The 20,028-nt window shown below is 55.2% G+C and overlaps 6 protein-coding genes across 6 annotated transcripts; 2 read left to right on the forward strand and 4 right to left on the reverse strand.

Moving 5' to 3' along the window:
• Window positions 1–1,639: 1,639 nt before the first annotated feature.
• On the reverse strand, window positions 1,640–3,066 carry GUITHDRAFT_105182 (hypothetical protein; the record flags this gene model as incomplete). The annotated part of the gene is made up of 5 exons (XM_005836023.1): window positions 1,640–1,658; window positions 1,781–1,938; window positions 2,004–2,048; window positions 2,115–2,179; window positions 2,232–3,066. The coding sequence occupies 5 exons, from the start codon at window positions 3,064–3,066 to the stop codon at window positions 1,640–1,642; spliced, it is 1,122 nt and encodes a 373-aa protein (XP_005836080.1).
• Window positions 3,067–3,984: 918 nt separating this feature from the next.
• Window positions 3,985–6,046, forward strand: GUITHDRAFT_68321 (hypothetical protein; the record flags this gene model as incomplete). Its single annotated transcript, XM_005836024.1, has 12 exons — window positions 3,985–4,122; window positions 4,324–4,506; window positions 4,566–4,634; window positions 4,689–4,771; window positions 4,828–4,914; window positions 4,960–5,092; window positions 5,153–5,236; window positions 5,280–5,382; window positions 5,485–5,540; window positions 5,593–5,654; window positions 5,708–5,774; window positions 5,840–6,046. The coding sequence occupies 12 exons, from the start codon at window positions 3,985–3,987 to the stop codon at window positions 6,044–6,046; spliced, it is 1,272 nt and encodes a 423-aa protein (XP_005836081.1).
• Window positions 6,047–6,114: 68 nt separating this feature from the next.
• Window positions 6,115–7,613, reverse strand: GUITHDRAFT_151621 (hypothetical protein). Its single transcript, XM_005836025.1, has 5 exons — window positions 7,288–7,613; window positions 7,091–7,229; window positions 6,592–7,030; window positions 6,333–6,550; window positions 6,115–6,283 (listed from the first exon to the last, which is right to left on the reverse strand). The coding sequence occupies exons 1-5, from the start codon at window positions 7,322–7,324 to the stop codon at window positions 6,205–6,207; spliced, it is 912 nt and encodes a 303-aa protein (XP_005836082.1). The 5' UTR covers window positions 7,325–7,613; the 3' UTR covers window positions 6,115–6,204.
• Window positions 7,614–8,686: 1,073 nt separating this feature from the next.
• Window positions 8,687–9,952, reverse strand: GUITHDRAFT_157458 (hypothetical protein; the record flags this gene model as incomplete). Its single annotated transcript, XM_005836026.1, has 9 exons — window positions 8,687–8,805; window positions 8,849–9,008; window positions 9,054–9,163; window positions 9,236–9,281; window positions 9,330–9,372; window positions 9,424–9,464; window positions 9,520–9,606; window positions 9,656–9,772; window positions 9,818–9,952. The coding sequence occupies 9 exons, from the start codon at window positions 9,950–9,952 to the stop codon at window positions 8,687–8,689; spliced, it is 858 nt and encodes a 285-aa protein (XP_005836083.1).
• A 3,318-nt stretch (window positions 9,953–13,270) lies between these two features.
• On the forward strand, window positions 13,271–15,532 carry GUITHDRAFT_62516 (hypothetical protein; the record flags this gene model as incomplete). Its single annotated transcript, XM_005836027.1, has 4 exons — window positions 13,271–13,792; window positions 14,108–14,292; window positions 14,827–15,182; window positions 15,282–15,532. Coding segments are annotated over 4 exons (1,314 nt in total), but the record flags the coding sequence as incomplete, so codon positions are not given.
• Window positions 15,533–19,392: 3,860 nt separating this feature from the next.
• On the reverse strand, window positions 19,393–19,976 carry GUITHDRAFT_105187 (hypothetical protein; the record flags this gene model as incomplete). The annotated part of the gene is made up of 2 exons (XM_005836028.1): window positions 19,393–19,890; window positions 19,947–19,976. 2 exons carry the CDS (start codon window positions 19,974–19,976, stop codon window positions 19,393–19,395), a joined length of 528 nt encoding a protein of 175 aa, XP_005836085.1.
• Window positions 19,977–20,028: the final 52 nt, after the last annotated feature.

Below are 20,028 nucleotides of genomic sequence, written 5' to 3' on the forward strand. Positions count from 1 at the left end.
AGGCAAGAGAGAGGGGCAGTCCTCCCAGATAGACCATCGGGGATGCTGCGTCCATATGCGAGCTGTCGGGGTTTTGAGTGAACTTGAAGCGGTGGACCTTGTTGATATTGTATCCTCGCAGCCACTTGATCAGCCTCTTGCGAGAACTCAGCAGATTGTTCGGTTTCTGCATGCGGATCACGGATGGCTTGAAAAATGCTCCTTGAATCTCTTTGTCTACCATGGCCCCTTTCGTCAGCAGGAACCTAACCAGTTTCTTCCTCTTGCCAACGATCGCCATGTGCAAGGCGGTTTCTCCTGTGTAAAGACCAGCATCGTAGGGCAGGATCTTTCGCCGGAGAAGTTCAGGATGGTTTAAATCAGATTTGTACTCTTCGTTTACAACCCCTTTCCAATTTCCAACAAACACATGTGCCATGTCCCAGAAGACGTCGGAAATCTTTCCCGACGCCTCCCCCACATTCCTCAGCGCGAACAAACAGATGAGATGCAAAGGATGTTCTCCTACAGGCCCGTGGGAACACATCTCAACTCCATGCACTTCCAGAAGGAGGTCGATGACGCTTTTGATCAGGCTAGTGTATCTGTTGCCGTGGGCACACTCCAAACCTTGGTCCTTTGCTTTGATGATTTCCGAGCACATGGTAGATAAATCCATGTCTGACTGTTCGCCTTGGCTGCAATCCTCTCTTACAGTGTCAGAGTTCTGATAATTCTTTTTAAGGTGATCTTGAACCTCTTGCAGCTGTTTCCAGATCTGCAGGTGGATTGTTCAGAGGAAGAAGTTGTTACCTTACACTTGTTACCTTAGTGCCGAACTGCTTCTGAGTGAAGTGCATCCGTATCGCTGTGTTGGTCTGCCTTTCATAGTCTTGAAACAGCCAACCAAAACTTTCCTTAGCATGGTAATCATTCTCAATCTTTGTCAACAACTTGGTGTCGGGGTGAACTCTTGATGATTGTGACATCTTCATTTCATCAGAACTCAATCAGTGAGAGTCGATGGGGCATCTCATCCCTCGCTGCTCTCCTTCCTCTCCCTCCTTCGCTCCCCTCCTCGCCTTCCCCCATCCGCAACCCCTGCTGGACCATTCCAACCGACACCCTTTGTAATTTACGACACAGATTCCCGGGCCGGGCCGGGGCCCGGGGCCCGGGCCACCGGACCGTGTGCCGCCGCCGCAGTGCCACGCCGGTCCGGCGTCGGCCCTCAGCCTGACTCAGTGACTCAGTATAACCGTCGGTGGCTACCGTGCCGCCGTCGATCGTCACCGTGGCAAGGGGTTTTTCATGGGAGAAATCCAGCAAGTAGCGAACTGTGTCAGCGCCCGGCACTGCGGCAGCAAGGCTGTGACCGTACAGCCCGGCTTTTCGGGCCCAAATCAGCAGTGTTTCACAATTTTTCTGAATTTCGGAAAACAAAGCCGTACCAAATAACATAATCAATAGTAGTATAGTACAGAGAATTTACCCGATGATCGCCCCCCGGCGGGCCGGTGATCATCGCTCAAAGGTGCCACGGTGGTTGGGTTGGGCCAGGGCATCTGGTTTCCAGTCCGATCCAACCGTCCTTTGAATAACTATGCTTCTTCCAAGTTCCTCTTGACGCACAACAGGGATTACTCTTAGTTCGTTGAGCTCACGTCCTTGATTGGTAACTGGGGAACTTAGTCAGGCAAGCAATGATGAAGCAGGATTCACTGCCTGTGAGATTGATGAACGTCGAATGATGGCCCTAGCAGTATGTTGTTGATGTTTCCGTTGCAATTTCAAGCCATACATGGCCGCCTCGCTCTGAAGCTCCTTCAGCTGCTTCATCTTCTCTTCGGTCTTGACACGATTGGGAGCACGGTTCTCAATCGGGTTGCTCGATGACTTGCCTTTTGCTGAACTGATCAGGTGGAGGAGAGGAGATAGATTATGGGTCAACGCTCGATTCTGCAGCAAACACAAAGATTGGGATGGGTTAGGGTATTGAGATGCACAGAAAGGAAACATCTCACTTGAGGAGTGGGCCACGCGAGTCCGGTGGGTTTGACAGCGGCTTGCTGAACAGATCCGAGTTGTCAGCGTATCGAAGAAGCACAAGCATAACATACATCAGAATGACGTACACGACGCGTCGGCCTCGTGCTCAGTCTTGATCTCAGCGTACTCTTAGGCTGAGCCCCAACCGGTTCTGGGAACCAAGTCAAAAAGTCAGCAAGAGAATAGCAATAGAGGAAGCTTACTCGCAGCAGAATAGATCGATCTTGATCTCTTTGCCACATAGTCATGGAAAAGCTCCTTCACTTGCTCGAGATGGAAACCTCGAAGCAGACTGTCCTTATCTAGCGTGTCTGGCCCCTGGTACGTCAAGATCATGGTCGTAGGCTTGTCAGTCTGATAGAACTCCAACTTGATATCATGATATCCGGAATCAAGGAATATCCCTGCGTTCTCTTCATGTATGCCAGAGAACCCCGTGTTGTTGATGAGAGAGACGCCGTCGATGGAGAAAGTCGAGAAATTAGAGGACATAACAGTGAATTGGTAGTCTCCAGAAACATAGATTCTGATGGATCCCACCCATACGGCAGCGATTCGCTTGTCTTTGTACTCGTTGTGTCCATCCAAAAAGTCATCAAGAGTCAGGAAATCGATGGTGTTCTCTACGTTGGAGAAGTCAGGATCGAGTTCTGACAGTGATACGTTGCTCATATCCACTGAGGGGTCGAAGAAGTAGTAATCGCCCCAAAAGCCGTTGATGTACTCATGCCGAACCGGGTTGTTGCATCCGAATCGTGCCATCACATCAGCAACCGAGGAGTTCTGAGTCCCATTGCTGCTGCTGTTGCTTATCGCAAGCAGAGTTTGCCAGGCTGCCTCTCTCGAGTCATCATCAAGGGTGCGCAGACGCTCCATCTGCTGCTCAGAGTCTACTTCAGACAGCATATCATTCACGTCTAGGAGGAAGCTACACAGCGATGACTCCTGCTGGGTTGTCTCATTGTTCACGGCAGCCAGGAATTCTTGCACGAGCGGGTTTGAGCTCTTGGAGAAGGTCTGGAAGGCTTGTCGCACCATCCACTCGTTCTCGTCAGCATATCCAGCTGAGGAGCTGAAGCCACTAGCTGTAAGAATACCATTCCGAGGAGAGGAGGAGACACAGAGGCACAGGAGGCACAGAACAAGACCCGAGACGAAGAGCAACGCGCCTCGGGGTATTGAGCATTCTGGTTCTGCTCTGTGGGATGGCAACGAGCGACAAGAGGAAACAATATGATCCATCGCGAAGTTTTTTGAGCGTCAGATGTTTGAGAGACGATCCACTATGACTCTTTCCCTCCTCCTCACTTCCCGATCCCCAACCTCACCATCTCGTCCTTTCCCCGCCCGCCATGACTCTATTCTGGGAGCGACCGGGCGGTTAAGTCCAGTTACAAGAACACCAACACCTCAACGACCATGTTGCAGCGGTAACGGGGAGGTGTACGCTGGTGGGTACGGGGGTCAGGTGGGTAGGAGGTGTGAAAGTACCGGGTACTTTATAGTGATATGTTATGTGCTTTTGGGGGTATACTCGTCAACCTGTGATGAGACAGGGGGTAGTGAACCAAACGGTAGGTGGCGTGGGGGGTGGGGGCCGCCTGTGCACGAGCCTTGTAGCAAAGGGAGGAACGATATACTACCCCTACTAATAACCTCTAATTTTCTGCATTTGGAGGGGTACATTGAAGGCTCTGATTTTGTGAATGATTTACTTATATTATAAATAATATTAAATTGACTTGCGTTCGGTAGTGATTTGGAAGAAAATATTTTTGGATGCTGAAAAATTGAAAGTTAGGAGAACAAATATAATGTAATATTCATTTATAGATTCTTGAGTAAAGATGTGTTAGACAATCGTTGATCCCATCCTCCGCCCCCTTCCCCACAACCATGCTCTCCCTGGTGCGCGCGCGCGCCGTTCGGGCGGCAAGCACGAGCATGAAGCGATCGATGAGCTCGTCTGCTCCATCCGGAAGCAACAAGAGGCTCGTCCTTGCCTACTCTGGCGGTCTCGACACCTCCACTCAGCTCAGGTGGCTTGCCGACAAGGGTTACGAAGTCATCGCTTTCACCGCCAATCTTGGACAGGTTGGAAAATCAGCGCAGTAATTGACATCGTGTGTATTGTTCAGATACCAGAAGAGAAGAACAAAAAACTGATGACACTGTTTTGCGTTTTGCTTTGCGTGCCGATGATAGCTTAGCTTTGTTGGAAGGAATTTCAACAAAAGATCCACTGTTCTGGCGAGTTGGTGACAATGTGGTTTTCAGGGTGGAGGAATTGTTGAGGAGGACTTCTCGGGTATCGAGGAGAAGGCGCTGAAGTCTGGAGCCGTCAAGGCTTATGTCTTGGATCTTCAAGAAGACTTCGTCAAGAACTACGTCTTCCCCATCATCCGATCCAACGCCATCTACGAGAGCAGATACTTGCTCGGAACCTCTCTTGCCCGTCCCTGCATCTCTAAGGCTCAGGTGGAGATCCTCGTTTCACTGCCTCCTCACGTCGAAGATGCATGACCGGGTGCTTGCAGGTTGCGATCGCCAAGAAGGAAGGCTGCAAGTACGTGTCCCACGGGTCCACAGGAAAGGGTAACGACCAGGTAGATCTGAGAGGCAAGGCTCATCTGCTGCCGTGCTAACAGCTGCCCGCAAAGGTTCGCTTTGAGCTCAGCACCTACGCTCTCGCCGCTGGCCTCGAGTGCGTTGTGCCATGGCGCATCCCCGAGTTCTACAACAAGTGCAGTCCCTTGATCTCCTGCTGCCCACCATGGCTGACGTTGTTACGTGCTGCAGGTTCCAGGGCCGCCAGGACCTCCTCGCCTTCGCTAAGGAGCGTGGAATTCCCATCGCTATGGACGCAGGGAACAGGCCTCCCTACAGGTGACGCGCGTTACTATGCTACTCTTCGTGATTGCCTGGTTGCAGTATGGACGATAACATGTTCCATATCTCGTTCGAGTCCGGCGTGCTCGAAGACCCGGCTGCTACTCCTCCTGAGTCCACCCACAAGTACACCACTCCCCTCGCAAAGTGCAAGGAAACGCACGATGATGTGCAGGTAAGGGAGAATGAGAAGGACAGCCCCGGGTGTCGAGGACTAACGGTTGCTGCTCTGCAGATCTGGTTCGAGAAGGGAGACCCTATCAAGGTGAAGAACCTCAACACTGGAGAGGAGGCAAGCACTCCCGCAAACATCCTCAAGGTTCCAGCTCGCCCTCTCTTCGGCTCTTCTGACAGGCAGTCAGTTCCTCAACAGGATCGGTGGACAGCATGCCATCGGCCGCATCGACATCGTCGAGAACCGTTACGTCGGCATCAAGTCACGAGGAGTCTACGAGACTCCAGGAGGTGACTCCTTTAGCTCTCACTCTCGCTCCTTCCTCCTCTCTCTGACTTGTTGCCCTCACTGCGTCGACCATCCGGCACATCGCTGAGTCTTTCTGCCCTCAGGCACTATCCTCCGTGCCGCTCACTTGGATATCGAGGCTCTCACGCTTGATCGCGAGGTACTGCGGTCTATCCATCGGCATCGGTCGACGTGATGACATGGGCTGCCAGGTCCTTAGAATCCGTGACATGCTCTCCTTGAAGTACTCTGAGTTGGTCTACAACGGCTTCTGGTCTCCCCCTTTGCTCCTCAGTCTCATCCCTCCTCCCATGACCATGTGCACAGGTTTTCTCCCGAGATGGAGTTCTTGCAGCACTCGATGGACTTCACTCAGCGCCATGTCAACGGAGAGGTGACGTTTCCTCCTCCTCCTCCTCCTCCTCCTCCTCCTCCTCCTCCTCACTCTTGTCTCTGCAGGTTCGCCTTCGCCTCTTCCGCGGCAACGCCATTGTGCTCGGACGCTCCTCTCCCAACTCTCTCTACAACAAGGACATCGTGTCCATGGATGTGGAGGGAGGATTCGACGTCTCTCACTCGGAGGGATTCATCCGCACCCAAGCCCGTCGCCTCCAGGCCTACCGCAACATGGCGTACCCCAAGGGCAGGGATCTTCCATCGGTCTGAGAAAGATAGGAGCGAGATAGGCCTTGAACGTCTCTTCTGTCAGCCTACAGCCTGTGGGTAGACAAGTCTGGCAGCACTGTTTTGTATTCCCGCGTCTTGTCACGTTAAGAATATCAACGACTCCTGAAGCTTGAAGCGAACCCTCTTGTTCTCTCGGGCTACGGCACCGTACGAGGAGGCTTACCTGACCTCAAACTCATCTTCTGGTCGACCTCGCGCTCGTGACGTGTAGGAGCTCTGCATCCTAGTGAGCGAGGGAGAGGACAAGCACGCGAGAGCTTCTTACCTTGAGCCAACAGCCTGACCCACCCAACCATTGTAGTGAGTGTCTAGAAAGATCCTCTGAGGGTGCGGTTGGTTGGCTGTCATGGGCACAAGGATGGTTCTTCCCCCATAGATCAGCTTGCCATACTTGGCGATCGGACGCCTGTGGTCGTACAAACGCCCTGTCGACAACCTGCTGCTGGGTCGAGGAGAGAACCCGGCGACATCTCGCAGCTCGTCCTGCTCAAGAGGTCAGAGGTGTTGCCGCACGGAGACCTCACCTTGTCAGGAGCTTCCTTCGAGAAGATGATGCTCGTCTTGCTGCCGTACCCTACCACGTTGATCCGTCGGGCTGACTGATCTCCTCGCGCTGCTCGCTCTTTCATCTCGTTCCAATTTCGATGCATTCCAGCATGGTATGCCGGCCTCTCTATGCTGTGTCTCTTCAGCACTGTTTCAGACTTGACAGGCGACTCGTATGGATGGAACGTGTCTAGGATTGGAGTTGGAAGACGATTTTCTTTGTCGTCAAATCGACGAGTGCTCCGAAACAACATACCGTCTCTCTCCTCCTTGTCGAGAAGGGGAGTACCGATACATCGAAATCTGTTCCGATCGTTGTAGACCATGGTCTTGCTCAAGAAACTGCTCTTCCTGGAGTGCACCTTTTCTTCCGCTTCCGCTTGCCTTGCTAGCTTCTGTAGTTTGATTCTGTCGATCCTGGAAACAGAGCAACGAAGGAAACGTCAACACAGCACAACAGAAGAACAATCGCATTACGATTTCGTTGCCATCTCCGCTTCTGCAAACAAGTCTGCGCTCTGCCTTCCAACCGAGGACACCCAGCTGGTGGCTGGTCGCTTGAATTTGTCGGAAGCTGTCCATTCCCTATCCCAGTCCATCTTGCCCTCGTTGTGAGCTGTCACACGGTGAACAAAGTCAGCGACATGCCTTTCACAACAACAGCACACAACTACCGACTGTCATGCGATCCACCCGAGTTTGATGCGTCATGTGCAACGGGCCCGAGTTTCTCAGATCGAAGCGAAAAGAATGCAGAGATTGAGGAGAGAACGATCTCATGATGTAGAGCCAGACACAAGAGTCTTTCTCCAAGTGTTCGCCCCACGTGCCTTTCCCTCCAAGGACAAAACTTGGAACAGCACACTTTTCCCCAAAGACCCTACCACGTTCCAGATGTTGCTCTCATAGAAGTTCAGAACATCGCAGACTTGGCGAATGCTCTTTGCAGGTAGGTGTGGACGTTTTCCCAGCTCAGCCCTCCAGTTACCTGCGGATTCTTTTGAGAGTCATTTCGTGAATCGGAGCGGTCAATCGTCTCCACTCCTCTCATGTCTTCCATTTCCTCATTCTACAGACAGGAATATTGCTATCGTGTTCTTGATTCTTGCATCCTTTACACATGAAAATCCGTTGTTCAAGTGACCTGCTCGTCCTCCTGAACACTCCTGCTCCGATTCTGCCTACAACGGCTCATGTTCCTACCCCTCTCCAACTTCACCACCATCATCCTGCCACACTCTCAGAGTCCCGATGTGCATCAGAGGAGAGGCCCATCTCCTGTCCCTAGCTCGCCTACCTCTCCTCATGTCTACCCTTCAACTTCCTCCCGCCTCCGCCCCTGCCCATCTGCCTACCATTCCCTCCAACCCATCGGTCCTGCATCCTGCGGCCATCACTTTTGCACCAGTACAAGCATTTCCTTACTCATATTGTAAAGTTTACTCAACTAAAATTTCATACACAGTTTTTATCAAATAGTCCTGAGATACCTTCATACGTCTCAGTACATAGGGGGTGGGTGGGTGATTTATCGCTGTACCTGGCGTACCCCTACCCCTCTCCCTCCCCTCAGTGGTATCCTCGAGTAACGCGAGGGATCGGAGGGCCTAATGGATCCACTGCTGGCCGTTAGCGGATTACCCAAAGAAATCAGTCAATGTTTTTTTCCTTTTTTTATTTCTTTTTTTATTTGTGTATTAGAATCCGACGGTACGGTAGTACCGGCGGTAAGAACTTTCGCAACTCATTGGAAATTACTGCCGCAGTACCAAGTTGAATCAGCATGGCACTGCGGCAGCCAGGGCCCGGCGGCCCCCGGCCCCCGGTGACCCGGGCGGCGCCGGGCTGAGTGCCAGATCCGATCAGGGCCATCTGAGCCCTCCGGCGAGGGGGCCGGGCGCCATCACAGGCGGCTCTGGCCCATATGAGGGCACTCCGTAGCGTCCCCGGGGACTCAGGGCCGATCATCGGATGATGAGTGCGTCACCGTCAGTAGCAGCTGCTCATCGGCCGCGGCTCGGTGAACGGATCATGCCAAGTTAGCCTGTTTGACTCAGGCCGGCGAGCTCAGAATTAGCTCTGGTGGTCCTGATAAATGCGGTGTACAGCGGAGAAGTCAAGGCCCCCCGCCCCCTTGGCTTCAGCCTTGAGATATTGTTGACTGGCTGCAGCAGAAACTGGTAGCTCCAACTCTGGATAATTACATTAAACAAGCTCTTTGAGGAGAACAATTACCGTTTTGGCTTGCAAGTAGGAGCGCAAGGTTGATATCCTTTCTTGCATGCTTCAGCGGGAAAGCGGGGTCGTACTTGCCCTGATTCATGAGAGGCCCCTTGAGCTTGAACATGGGGCTAGCGATGGCTCCAGAGTCAACGACATCAAGCAGATCCGATATCTTGCAGGACATCATCGTCTGGTCAAAGCTATGCTATTTGCAAACCTGCAACCCGGTGGAAGAGGCAAGCGCCATGCCCTCAGAGAACGCACTCAGCATGCTTGTCATGATCATGTTGACGACTAGTTTCATCTTGGCTCCTGCTCCGACCTCACCTGCAGCGATGCCTTCACCAACAAGCTTGCGGCAGAGTCTCGAGAGGTTTGCTCAGTCAAGAATCACTTCACCTAAAAATACGCTCTTCTTTCCCATCGCGTTGAGTGCAGGGAGAACCTACAGCTGTCTCTTAAACATCGTTCTTGTATCACTCAAAATCTCAACCTCATCATAGAGCGACTTGTCGCCGGCACACAGGAAAATCAGGCTTCGGAACTTAGATCACTGCGGAGTGTACAAGAGCACGTATTGAACTCACGTTCCATCTTCAGCAGGCTTCTTACTACCAGAGACAGGAGCCTTGAAGATAAACAGGTCACACAGAGAGCGGTTCTTAGATCATTGTGACTGCTACCTCAAGAAACCTTCCTCCCTTCTCCTTGATGGAAGCACAAATTTGCCTGCTGCAATCGTCCGAGACTGTACTGACATCCACATACGCCTGCAAGGACTTGTCAAGATGGAGGGGTCGACCAGGAGATCCGGCTTACTTTTCCCTCTTTGATTTCGCTGAGAACTCCTTGAATGTCGTCTGTTCCATACACAACATCCTTCGCTGCTTTTGGGTCCGCCAGCATCGCAAAGGTTACGTCGCACTGGTTGACGACCTGCCAGAGAGTGTAAGGTTCTACATCTGTAAGGTCCTCCGCCACCTCTGCCGGGCTGTTGGCTTGCTGTGCTCCACATTCCACCAATGGAACACATTTCTCTGGACTGCGATTCCACACTGTGACGGAATAACCTGCCTTGAGAAGATTCTTTGCCATTGGAATCCCCATAATCCCCATACCAAGGAAACCAAGGCGAGTGGCTCCCTACAGAACATCAGAAGCACTCTTGTGCCTTGCCCTGGTACCATCACCTCGGTTGGACCTCCTCCAGTCATCCTCAAAGGCGTCTTCACGCCCCTGGTTTGTAGGATCGCTCTACCATGAAGATATTGAATACTCGGACTACTTGTGTAGGCCTTGGCTTCAGACGTAAAGAGAACAAGCAGCGCCAAGGCGTTTCTCATCATCATCTAACCGTAAGAACGTGTAGGTCAGTAAACAAGTCAGCCGTCATCAACGAATGTCTGTGAAGGAACATATCACGATCTTGTAGGAGAGAAACAAGCATCATCATCTCTGGCTAGGAGACAAGACAAGACATTCTCTTGCGCGCCTTCGCTTCAGCGCTCCCCTCGCTCATCTGCTCGCTCATCTGCTCGCTCATGGCTTATATGACTGCACTAGTTGGTTGTCTTGGCGCTGCCAAGTTGGAGCAGGTCACGTGACCTGGTCAAAGGGGAGATGAGGTCCCAGCATTGCGAGCAAACCGATGGTCGGAGGTCAGTTCGATGGCGCCTGGCACAGATGAACAAGAGCGAGAGGAGGAGGGAGAGGAGGCAGGGAACGAGGATGAAGGAAAGGAGGTGAGTATGAATCACTCGAGCGCCTGTCTTGCTCTGTGAGGATGAGGAGGCTCGTACAGCTGAAGGCTGCCAGTGACCGAAATCGTAGCTCCGCGGGATTCTCGGAGTACCTGGAGGTGTGCGGGCAGTGAGAGGTGGGGAGGAAGGTGACTGAATGATGTGCTGCTCCAGCGCCATAAGGTCTTCAACCTCATCTCCGACCTCATCTCCGAAGTCCTCCTAGTCCAACCTGACGACCCCCTTCGGTAGTTTGCAGTCTCCTGTGCGCATCTCTGACTGGGCAAGCCCTCCTGCAGGTTTGTCCATGATGCGACAGCCAGACTGCTCGACGTAGACAAGTTCAGTCCAGAAGAGGTTCAAGACGACCATGAGGAAGAGGAGACGATGCAAGAAGCAGACAACGAACGACTCGCCCTGAGGATGCGAATAGAGTGTGTGGGCAGTAGCGGGAAAGTGGAAAGGTCCTACTTTGTCAGGAAATGTCCATCATCTGGGACAAGCGAGCTTCGCATCCAATCTTGGAAGGAGGTTTGCGTCGTTCTCCTGCTTCTCGTGTCACTCAATCTCATCAGGAGGCGATGGATGAGTTGTGTAGGGTTGTTGAGAAAGCTTTCAAGTACCCTTCTCATCCGAACCTCGCTGATGGTGTAGGAGTTGAGGTAACTCTGTTCTTGTACATGCTACGATGGTCCTATGTGACGATTCCGTGCTCAGGTGGGCTCTGGTAGAGAAGAAAGCTCAGGGTCGTGGGTGCTGGACGATCAGTTCAGAACGAGGCTGAAGGATTTGCACGACAGGATGAAGGGGGGGAGGAGCAGGAGTGAGATCAAGTCAATGATCTTCGAACTCTCCATGCAGACGGGGTTGAGCTCCGAGGTGTTGAGCGGGCTTTACGACCTTGACTTCGGCCGGTACGAAGAATCCGTCCAGAGGGAGCGGGAGATTCTAAGGAAAGAGTGGAGTCTAGTCCACGAGACCAACGTCGTCCGGGTTCTTGCTCGAAGCCTTCCTGGCGGGTCCCCCGACTCTCCTCTCTCCTTCCTCGATCGAGCCACACCAGCCGAGCTGAAGAGTGTCTGGAGCAAGCTGACGTCGCTGCTCGCCGGCCCTGATGTTGAGCGGAACCAGTCCAAGTCACAGCTGGCAGTCAGCCGGAGGGGGGCCTCCGGGAACTCCAAGTTTGAGATCTTCACCAACGGCAAGGATGCGCGAGTGGCGACATTCGGGAGGCTGGGGGAGTTCTACAAGGGGCTGATCGACAAGATCGGGCTGCCGTCTCCGCAGCTGATGCGCGCGATGGAGAGCGAGCACTGCATGCGGGGGGACTCTCAGGATGAGTTCGAGCCCGGCAACTACGACACTCGCACAACTCCGTGCAAGGAGTGGCAAGCGCTGACTGATGAAGCGACTCGTAGACGGCTGTCCGTTCCTCCGAGGAGGATCAGGTCGATGGAGGACCTCATGAAGGAGCATGTGGTACAGAGTGCCAACTTGCTGCCTGAAGAGGTCCTCGCGTTGCAGCTTTATTCTGGTGAGACTTCCTTTACAGCATGTTCTTACGTTTGATCGCCCCGCTCATCTCCTCGTGGGTTCCTCTTGCAGCATCACTATTCTCTCCTCCTCCTCCTCCTCCCCCCCCCCCCCCGCCCTTGAACCTTGACTTGGAACTCCAGGCCCGATGTTCCGCAAGTACAACACCGTCCTGCGAAAGTTCCCAGAGACGGAGGTGAAGGCGCTGAAGAGCAACAACTACGTCACGACCATCTTCTGCGTAGTGAGCGGCATCATCAAACTGTCGCGGGTCAGCGAGCTGTCGGAGAGCCGGCTGGTCTTCCGCGGCCTCAAAGATCTCTCGCTCCCTCAGGAGTTCTTCACAGAGGACGAGTACGGTGTGAGGGGAGGCATCGAGTTCGCCATGATGAGCACCACAAGAGACAAGTCAGTGGCGCTGCAGTACGTCGGGACAGGCACAGCAACTGTCTTCGAGATCGTCTACGGGGCTGTTGACCGCGGAGCCTCGATCGGCTTCTTGTCTCAGTACCCGGATGAAGATGAGATTCTGTTCCCTCCTCTCTCGTTTCTTGAGGTCGTGGGTCAGCCGCGGGTTGAGGGCGGGCCGGCCAGCGTTCCCATCCGCATCATTCCTCTGAAGATCAATGCCAACGTCACTTGCTCGACCATCGAGGAGATCGTTGAGAAACGGAAGCAGCTGCACATGGCACTTCTGACTAACACCATGAACGAGGCGATAGGAGAGCTCAACAGCATCTTTGCGAGCGAGAGGGTCGAAGCTCGGCTCACGCATGCCCCATACGATCGCATGCAAGATGGTCATCACAAGATCAAGGCCTCCATCCTTACGGAATGTCAAGAGCTCATGGACTTCTATGCCAAGAGCCCTCCCTCTTGGTTCAACGACGACGAGAACTATGCCAAGGCCATGCTGCAGGCTTCCAAGCTCAAGCAGATGGCGCTGGGCAAGTTTGTCTTCTGGCTGGACCACAACTCGGGGGATGGGATGGCGGGAACGATAACCAAGGAGTCGATCTTCTACCTCCATCGGCTCATGGAGTCCAACCTCCTCCGACGATTTCGCGACAAGGATGAGGAAGAGGATCGCGAGGCTCTCGCGCTGCAGATCTGCAAGCACAAGGGGCTGATCTTCAAGGACCTCGCTGAGCTCAACGACTTGGGCGAACCTCCTCTCTTCGCCGTCGTCGCGAATGGCGATGAGGAAGGCGTCGAGCTGCTGCTGACGGCCGGGTGTGAGATCGACTCCAGAGATCGCGACAAGTCGAGCGTCCTGCATGTCGCAGCCTTCATGGGACACACCGAGATGATCGATCTCCTCATCCAAAGACAAGCAGATCTCTACGCCGTCAACTCCACTGGTCACACGTGCCTGCACACGGCCTGCCGCAACGGACATGTCGACGTCGTTCGCAGGCTGATCGCCCTAGGAGGTGAGAGGCTGGTCCTGATGCAGACCAACACGGGGTGGTTGTGTACTCACAGTGCAGCACAAAACGGTCACTTCAAAGTGTTGGAGGTTCTTCTGCAAGTCGCATGTGAACAGCAGCTGAGCACTCAAACCAACACGGGCTGGTATTGTGTTCATACCGCAGCGCAGAACGGACATGTGCGTGCGATAAGATTAATCTTGCAGACTGGAGGGAACCAGCAGCTGCTGAACAAGACGAATGACCTTCGGACGGTGGCGTACATTGCCTCTCAATACGGGCATATGAACGTGCTCAAGCTGATAGAGGAAGCCGGTATGAACGAAAGCTTCAACATGCTAACAGATGACGACAAGTCTTGTGCGTACATGGCCGCCAGGTTTGGGTTTATCGAGGTTCTTCGATACCTCATCGCGCATTGCGACAAATCTTTGTTTGCTGTCAGGACTTTGAAAGATCAGCACTCTTGCGTAACAGCTGCTTGCTCGAGCGGAAGTGTCGAGGCCCTGAGGCTCGTCCATGAGGTCGTGGGGTCGAAGGTGGTACAGGAGCAGGCGAGGGACGGAAAGACCTGCTTCCACATGGCTGCGATCTTCGGGCATGTTGAGATCATGAGAGAGTTGATCGCCATGGGACACGCCAGCCTCATGTCCAAGGTGTCTCGCGACGCCTCCACCTGCGCCTTCACCGCCTGTACCCACGGACATGCCGCGATCTTGCAGCTCATAGCAGAGACCGTCGGAACTGACTTGCTGTTCAAACCATCCCGACAGAAGCGATCCTGTGCCTTCATCGCCTGTCAGAACGGGCACATGGACTGCCTGAGGCTGTTGTTGCATACAGCAGGAAGAGAACTCTTCGACCAGCTCACAGACGACGGAACGACCTGCGCTCACATTGCAGCTTTTCATGGACATCTGAATGTTCTGCAGTTCCTGGTAGAGAACATTGGGGAGAACGTGATCTTTAGCAGCAACACCGCAGGGAAGAGCGTGGCCATGTTTGCTGCAGAGAATGGCAAGATCGGGGCGATCAAGTTTCTTTTGCAGCATGGAGGAAGAGAGACCATCTTGCGGCCAACGAGCATGGGCAAGACTTGCGCTCATGTCGCTTGTGCCAAGGGCGATCTCGAGATGCTGCAGCTCATCCTTGACATCGACGCAGCTGAGCTCCTGTCGATGCTGACCAAGAGAGGAGAGAGCTGCGTCCACTTCTGCGCCAAGAGAGGCCGCGAAGACGTCATGCAGCTCGTTATGCAGCTGGTCCCGCACGAGTTCCTGACCCTGAGGACCGAGGAGGGGATCATTCCCTTGCACCTCGCGTCTCAGTACGGTAACTTACAAGTGTTCGAGCTGCTCGTGGAGAAAGCCGGCAAGGAGCAGGTGGCCTCCTGCACGGCAGCAGGTGACTCTTGCCTGCTCCTCGCAGCGGCCAATGGCCACGTGAACGTTGTGGGGAGGCTGTTGGAAGAGATGCCGAGCCTGGTGGAGGTTGCCAACGACAAGGGGGAGAGCTGTGTCTACGCCGCTGCATCCAACGGTCACGTCCCAGTGTTGAGGGACCTGCTGCGGTCAGCGAGCAGGGAGAGCTTGTTGCGAGGCATCAAGGATGGAGGGTTCACCAGCGCGCACATGGCCGCCGTCAGTGGGCAGCGAGAAATCCTGAAGATGCTGCACGAAGCTGCTGGAGACGAACTTCTCTTCCTCCTCGATCATAACGGGAGGTCCTGCGCGTACCTGGCAGTGCAGAACGGGAGGCTCGACGTACTCGAGTACCTGGTGTCCGTGGGAGGCAGGCAAGCTCTCAGTGCGAGGACTGTCGATGGCAAGAGCTGTTTGCACGCCGCATCACAAGGTGGGAGGGTGGAAGAGATGAAGGTGATGATGTCGGTGCTGGACTTTGACGATCTTCTCTTGACGGACAATCATGGCAAGTCCTGCCTCCACGTTGCGGTACAGCAGGGACATGCTGGCATAGTCGAGGTCCTGCTGGGTTACACCAGAGCAAGGGAGTTGGTGGGACTGGAAAGTGATCAAGGGAGGTCAAGCGCGTACGTGGCCTCTCAGGAGGGCCACTCCCTCCTCTTACAGCGTCTGCTTGAGGTTGGGGGGGCTGAGCTTCTCAACAGACGCGCCAAGGATGGGAGGACTTGCGCGCATGTTGCCGCTCAGAACGGGCACCTCGAAGTCCTGCAAGTCATCGCAGAGACTGGCGGGCCGGCGCTCTTCGCCGTCAAGACGCCGGACGGCCAGACGTGCAGGAGTCTCGCAGAAGACAAAAAGCGAGAGAAAGTCCTGCTGCTCATGGACAGCCTGGAGGAGGCGGGTGCTGGGGCCTCAGCAGCGAGCGAGCCGGAGTGACTGGTCGGACTTAGGGTGCCACGGTGGTGCCAGGTCACCGTGCACGGTCAGTGTAATGCTGAACTTGAAAGTTTCTTTACTCAAAGATGAGTTAACAATCTTTACTCAAAGTTAAGTTAACAATCAGTACGAGAACAATCCGACATCCCCCCGCTTCGAGGCGGCCTCAGTCGCCCGGCCGCGGGGCCCGGGGGCCGCGCCGGCCACACGCGGCCGTTCGGAGCCCGGCCCGGGCCGCGCTAGTGACAAGTGAGTAGTGGCCGCCGGGCCGGGGACCCTGAGGCGGCGAAGGTCCGTTGAGCCAACGGAAAATCGGGGGTAAGTTTTCGAGTTGTGTCATGCCCCGGCCTGACCACAGGGAGGCACATTTTGCGGCCCCCAACACCCGTACTTGTGACCCCATACCTTTATGTGTACCGTCTTGGTGGTAGGGTAGGTACATACCCCCGTCCCCTTTACCCTAGGGGTGCCAGGGAGAGCGGGGGCAAATAATTCTTGCTGCTCGCTGCTTGGCATGCTCTGCTCCCCTGATGCTGCTGCTGCTGCTGCTACATGTGGGAGGGCTGTTTGCCTCTCAAGCACAGAGCGCCTGACTCTTCTCTGCATGCCTTGCTCAAGCCTCCACCCTCCTTCCTCCTCCTCTGATGTGCTCTGTGCTCATGCCCATGTTGCGTGAAGCTCGGAGCGGGGGAGAATTGTTTGCGTTTAGAGGTAGAGGAGAAGTGTGAGCAGCCGTGTATGAGAGCGAGCAGCGTCTGAAGCTGCAGCCACACCCTGCGGATGCACGTAGATCAGCTCCTGTCATATCTGACGCATGGTAGGCAGTGCGGAGAGGCTTGAGTGTGTCGGAGCTGTTTTGGTTGGGATGAGTGTCGAGTGATTGTTGGGAGCGCGAAGGGGAAAGGAGAAAGGCGATAGTATTTTTTCATTTGAGATCTACATACAAGGAAGCCCAGGAGCGTGTACTTTGGGGCAGGTCATGGATGTGCACGACGATGTCGGACAGCCAAGGCCGCATGGTCATCTCGATAGCATGGAGAGACGTGGAGTGCTTGAGGTCGGGAGTGCGAGAGAAAGTGATGTGTGCCGGATGACCGGAAGAGATGATGAGAGGCTTCAGCGAGGAAGGGAGAAGTGTGCCGGGCTTGTGATCCTCTTCGAGGGAAACAACAGGTGTCGATGGAAAGGCAGAGAGCAGGAGCGGAGACGAGGGGAGCAAGGACAGTGCAAGGATAGTGTACGATTGAGTTGAAGTCTAGGATTGCTGGACGCTTGAGCCCGAGGACCTGCGGGCTCAGCTTGTCTGACTGACATGCGGGAGAGAGTGGCGGCTGTTGCTTCGGGATGCGGAAGCAAGGGGAATAGGGATCAAGGCTCCGGGACTCTCAAGAAACGACAGGAGAGGCTTCATTGGAGGAGGGGGGGAGGAGAGGCGGCGGGAGTGATCGGCAGGGGAAGATATTCTATGCTAGTTGTATTGAAGAACGGAATGAAGTCATGAGCCTCACACCCTGTGTCTCTTGTGAGATGCTCACCTGCTCTGCGATCACTCTGCAAATGGAAGCGCCCACTGACAGCTGCTTGGAGGTATCAGAAGTATGAATGGCGCGAGAGCAGACATGTGGGGAAGCATGTCGCTGAGAGGGGCGACGTGCTCCTGCTTGCGTCGGCATGGAGAGGGTTGGAAGCCTGCGGAGAAAGGGACGACTCGCCCGAGCATGATGGCACTGAGGCCTCTGACTGACCGCGCGCAAGCATGTGCTTCATCATCCCACTCATCGACGAGCAGCAGGAGCATGTGGCCCCCGCCATGTGGCTCTCAGTGTGCGATACGCGCGCAGGCGTCGAGCCATCCTTGGCTGACCTCGTCCCGTGGCTGCTGGTGCATCCTGCTTCCTCTTGCCCTGACCTGACAGACATGCAGGAAGCATGAGGAGCAGTGCCTTCTCCTCGCCTCGCGCGCTCGCATGGGCGCATGTGCTTTGCACGCAGGAGGGCGGCGAGAGGAGGAGGCTCGCAGGCTTAGCTTGTGAGGAGGTGAGCGTCGGGGCTGCATGCGAGCATGCGGAGGGCATGATCAGAAGGGTTCATTTAACAGACTTCTCGCTGGCATCTCAAACCAAACCAAACGCCCCCCCGCCCCTCGCGACGAGCAGGCGACCCTGCGCCTCCTGGGAGGGCCGCTGGGAGCATCGGAAGAGGAGGCAGCAGCGGCAAGACCAAGCAAGCAAGGAAGCCAGTCGCTACTCGAAACCAACCTCCCTCAGGGCGAAGAGCAAGTGCCTGCATACTGAGCCTCCGGTCGAGGGCGAGGAGCCTCCGAGAACAGGGAACAAGACCAGGGCAAGACCGGGCAGGGGAGAGCCGAGGCTACGACATCACGGTAAGGGAGGAGGGGGGGGGAGAGGACAAGGGAAGCGATGGAAGGGAGAAGGGGTAGGGAGGGGTGAGCGGAGGGGTGGGGTTGGAGAATCTTTCCGATTGAGAAAAGGGGCGGTGCAAGGGGCCGGGGAGGAGCAGGGGTGGGTGGGTGGTGGCATGTGGGAAGTGAGGGGGTAAGGTGCTGGGACCAGGAGGGTAGGGGTGATGGGTCTGTCAGGGGTGGGGTGAGTCCGTAGCGACATCCTTTGTCGGGAGGAGGATGCACCCCCTTCTTTCCCCTCACACCACCCCACCCTCGAGAGCTCTCCTGCCTTTCCCTGCTCCTGCACAGGATGCTTGTAAGCGAAGACGCGATGGTAGCTGATGGTCGACGGACAGGCCGCACACCAGCAGCGAGGAGGGGGCGTTAGCTGCAGGATCAGGAGGCTTGGCCAGTGCTGGGAAACGCGACGACAAGGTCGGAGAACGACCGGAGAGCAGCGAGGAGAGCGGAGAGAAGGAGGACAAGGGCAAGGCTCGTCAAGAGGAAGTGGGCGATAGAGCAGAGAGGAGGACGGGTGACGCGAGGAGACTTGTCTCTGACTGTACCTTGGGTCGGACACTAGCAAGGCAGGCGGGCAGCAGGAGGGTACTGACTATGACACGACGGCGGGGGAGAAGGGGAGGCGGTCGAGGTAGGAAGCAAGGATGCCAGAGGGCCTACGAGACTGAGACGACGAGCATGCAGGCAGGCCAGGGATGAAGCTTCTGGCCAGCGGGGAGAGAGTCGCCAACCCTGCAAAGCTTGATGATGGTAGCGAGTGCGACTGACCAAGAAGAGGGTTGACGACTTGATCACGACTAACGCAGGAGACGAGGGTGGTGGGGGGTGGGTAGGGAGCGGGTACAGGTCTGCCAGGCCATAGGAGCATAGGCATTGGAATAGACCCGCGCTGGCATGAACTGGATCAAAGGGGGAGGGGGCTTCACGGGATTGCTTGCATGCTGCATGACGGGCGGAGAGGAGGAGGGGTCGGGCGAGGAGGGGATTTGAGCTGATTTGTGCAGATTGTATGTACACAACATTACAATGGCGCGACTTGTGCATCCAACTCTATCGTGTTTGATTACTTTCACAGTGACTCTTGTTCTTCGCCTGCCAAGTACCACTCGAGCCAGTTCGCATCGATCGATTGCGAGGACTCAGCGGCTGACTCCCGCGACCCTGACCCTGACTCGCCCCGGCTTTGCGAGCTGCTCTTCCCGTCGGCTCCCGGCCTGGGAGGGGTCCTGCTGCTTGACGACATGTATGTGCTGCTCCCCTCCGCTCCGCTCGGGTGTGCCATGGCGGCCTGAGCTTCTTGCGAGCTTGACGATGACCCAGGAGGGTCTGCGTGTGCGTTCTGCTGGTCGGGCAGCCTGCTGCTGCTACTCGTCGCTCCCGCTTCCTCGTCTAGCCCGTTTTCATCGCTTGGGCTCCCGCCGTCGCCGCTCATGCTGTCGCCATTGCCGCTGCCGCCGCTCATGTGGCGAGAGTAGTCCCCCGCTCGCTCGTTCCTCAGGCGAGCGTAGGGCCATCGCTGTATGCCGAGCATACGACAGGCCTTCTTGAGGCTCGTCAAGGAGATGCCCTGCGACACTCATTGAGCGCAAGCGCATGCAGTCGCTGGGGCGACCATGAGCTCACCAGAAACTTGGCGGCGTCCTCCTGTCGCATGTGGAACAGCGGCTCGATGATGTGAGGTCGAGCTGCACGTCGTACACTCTTG

This window comes from Guillardia theta, assembly GCF_000315625.1.
Source record: "Guillardia theta CCMP2712 unplaced genomic scaffold GUITHscaffold_19, whole genome shotgun sequence".
In the NCBI taxonomy this organism is placed as follows: domain Eukaryota; class Cryptophyceae; order Pyrenomonadales; family Geminigeraceae; genus Guillardia; species Guillardia theta.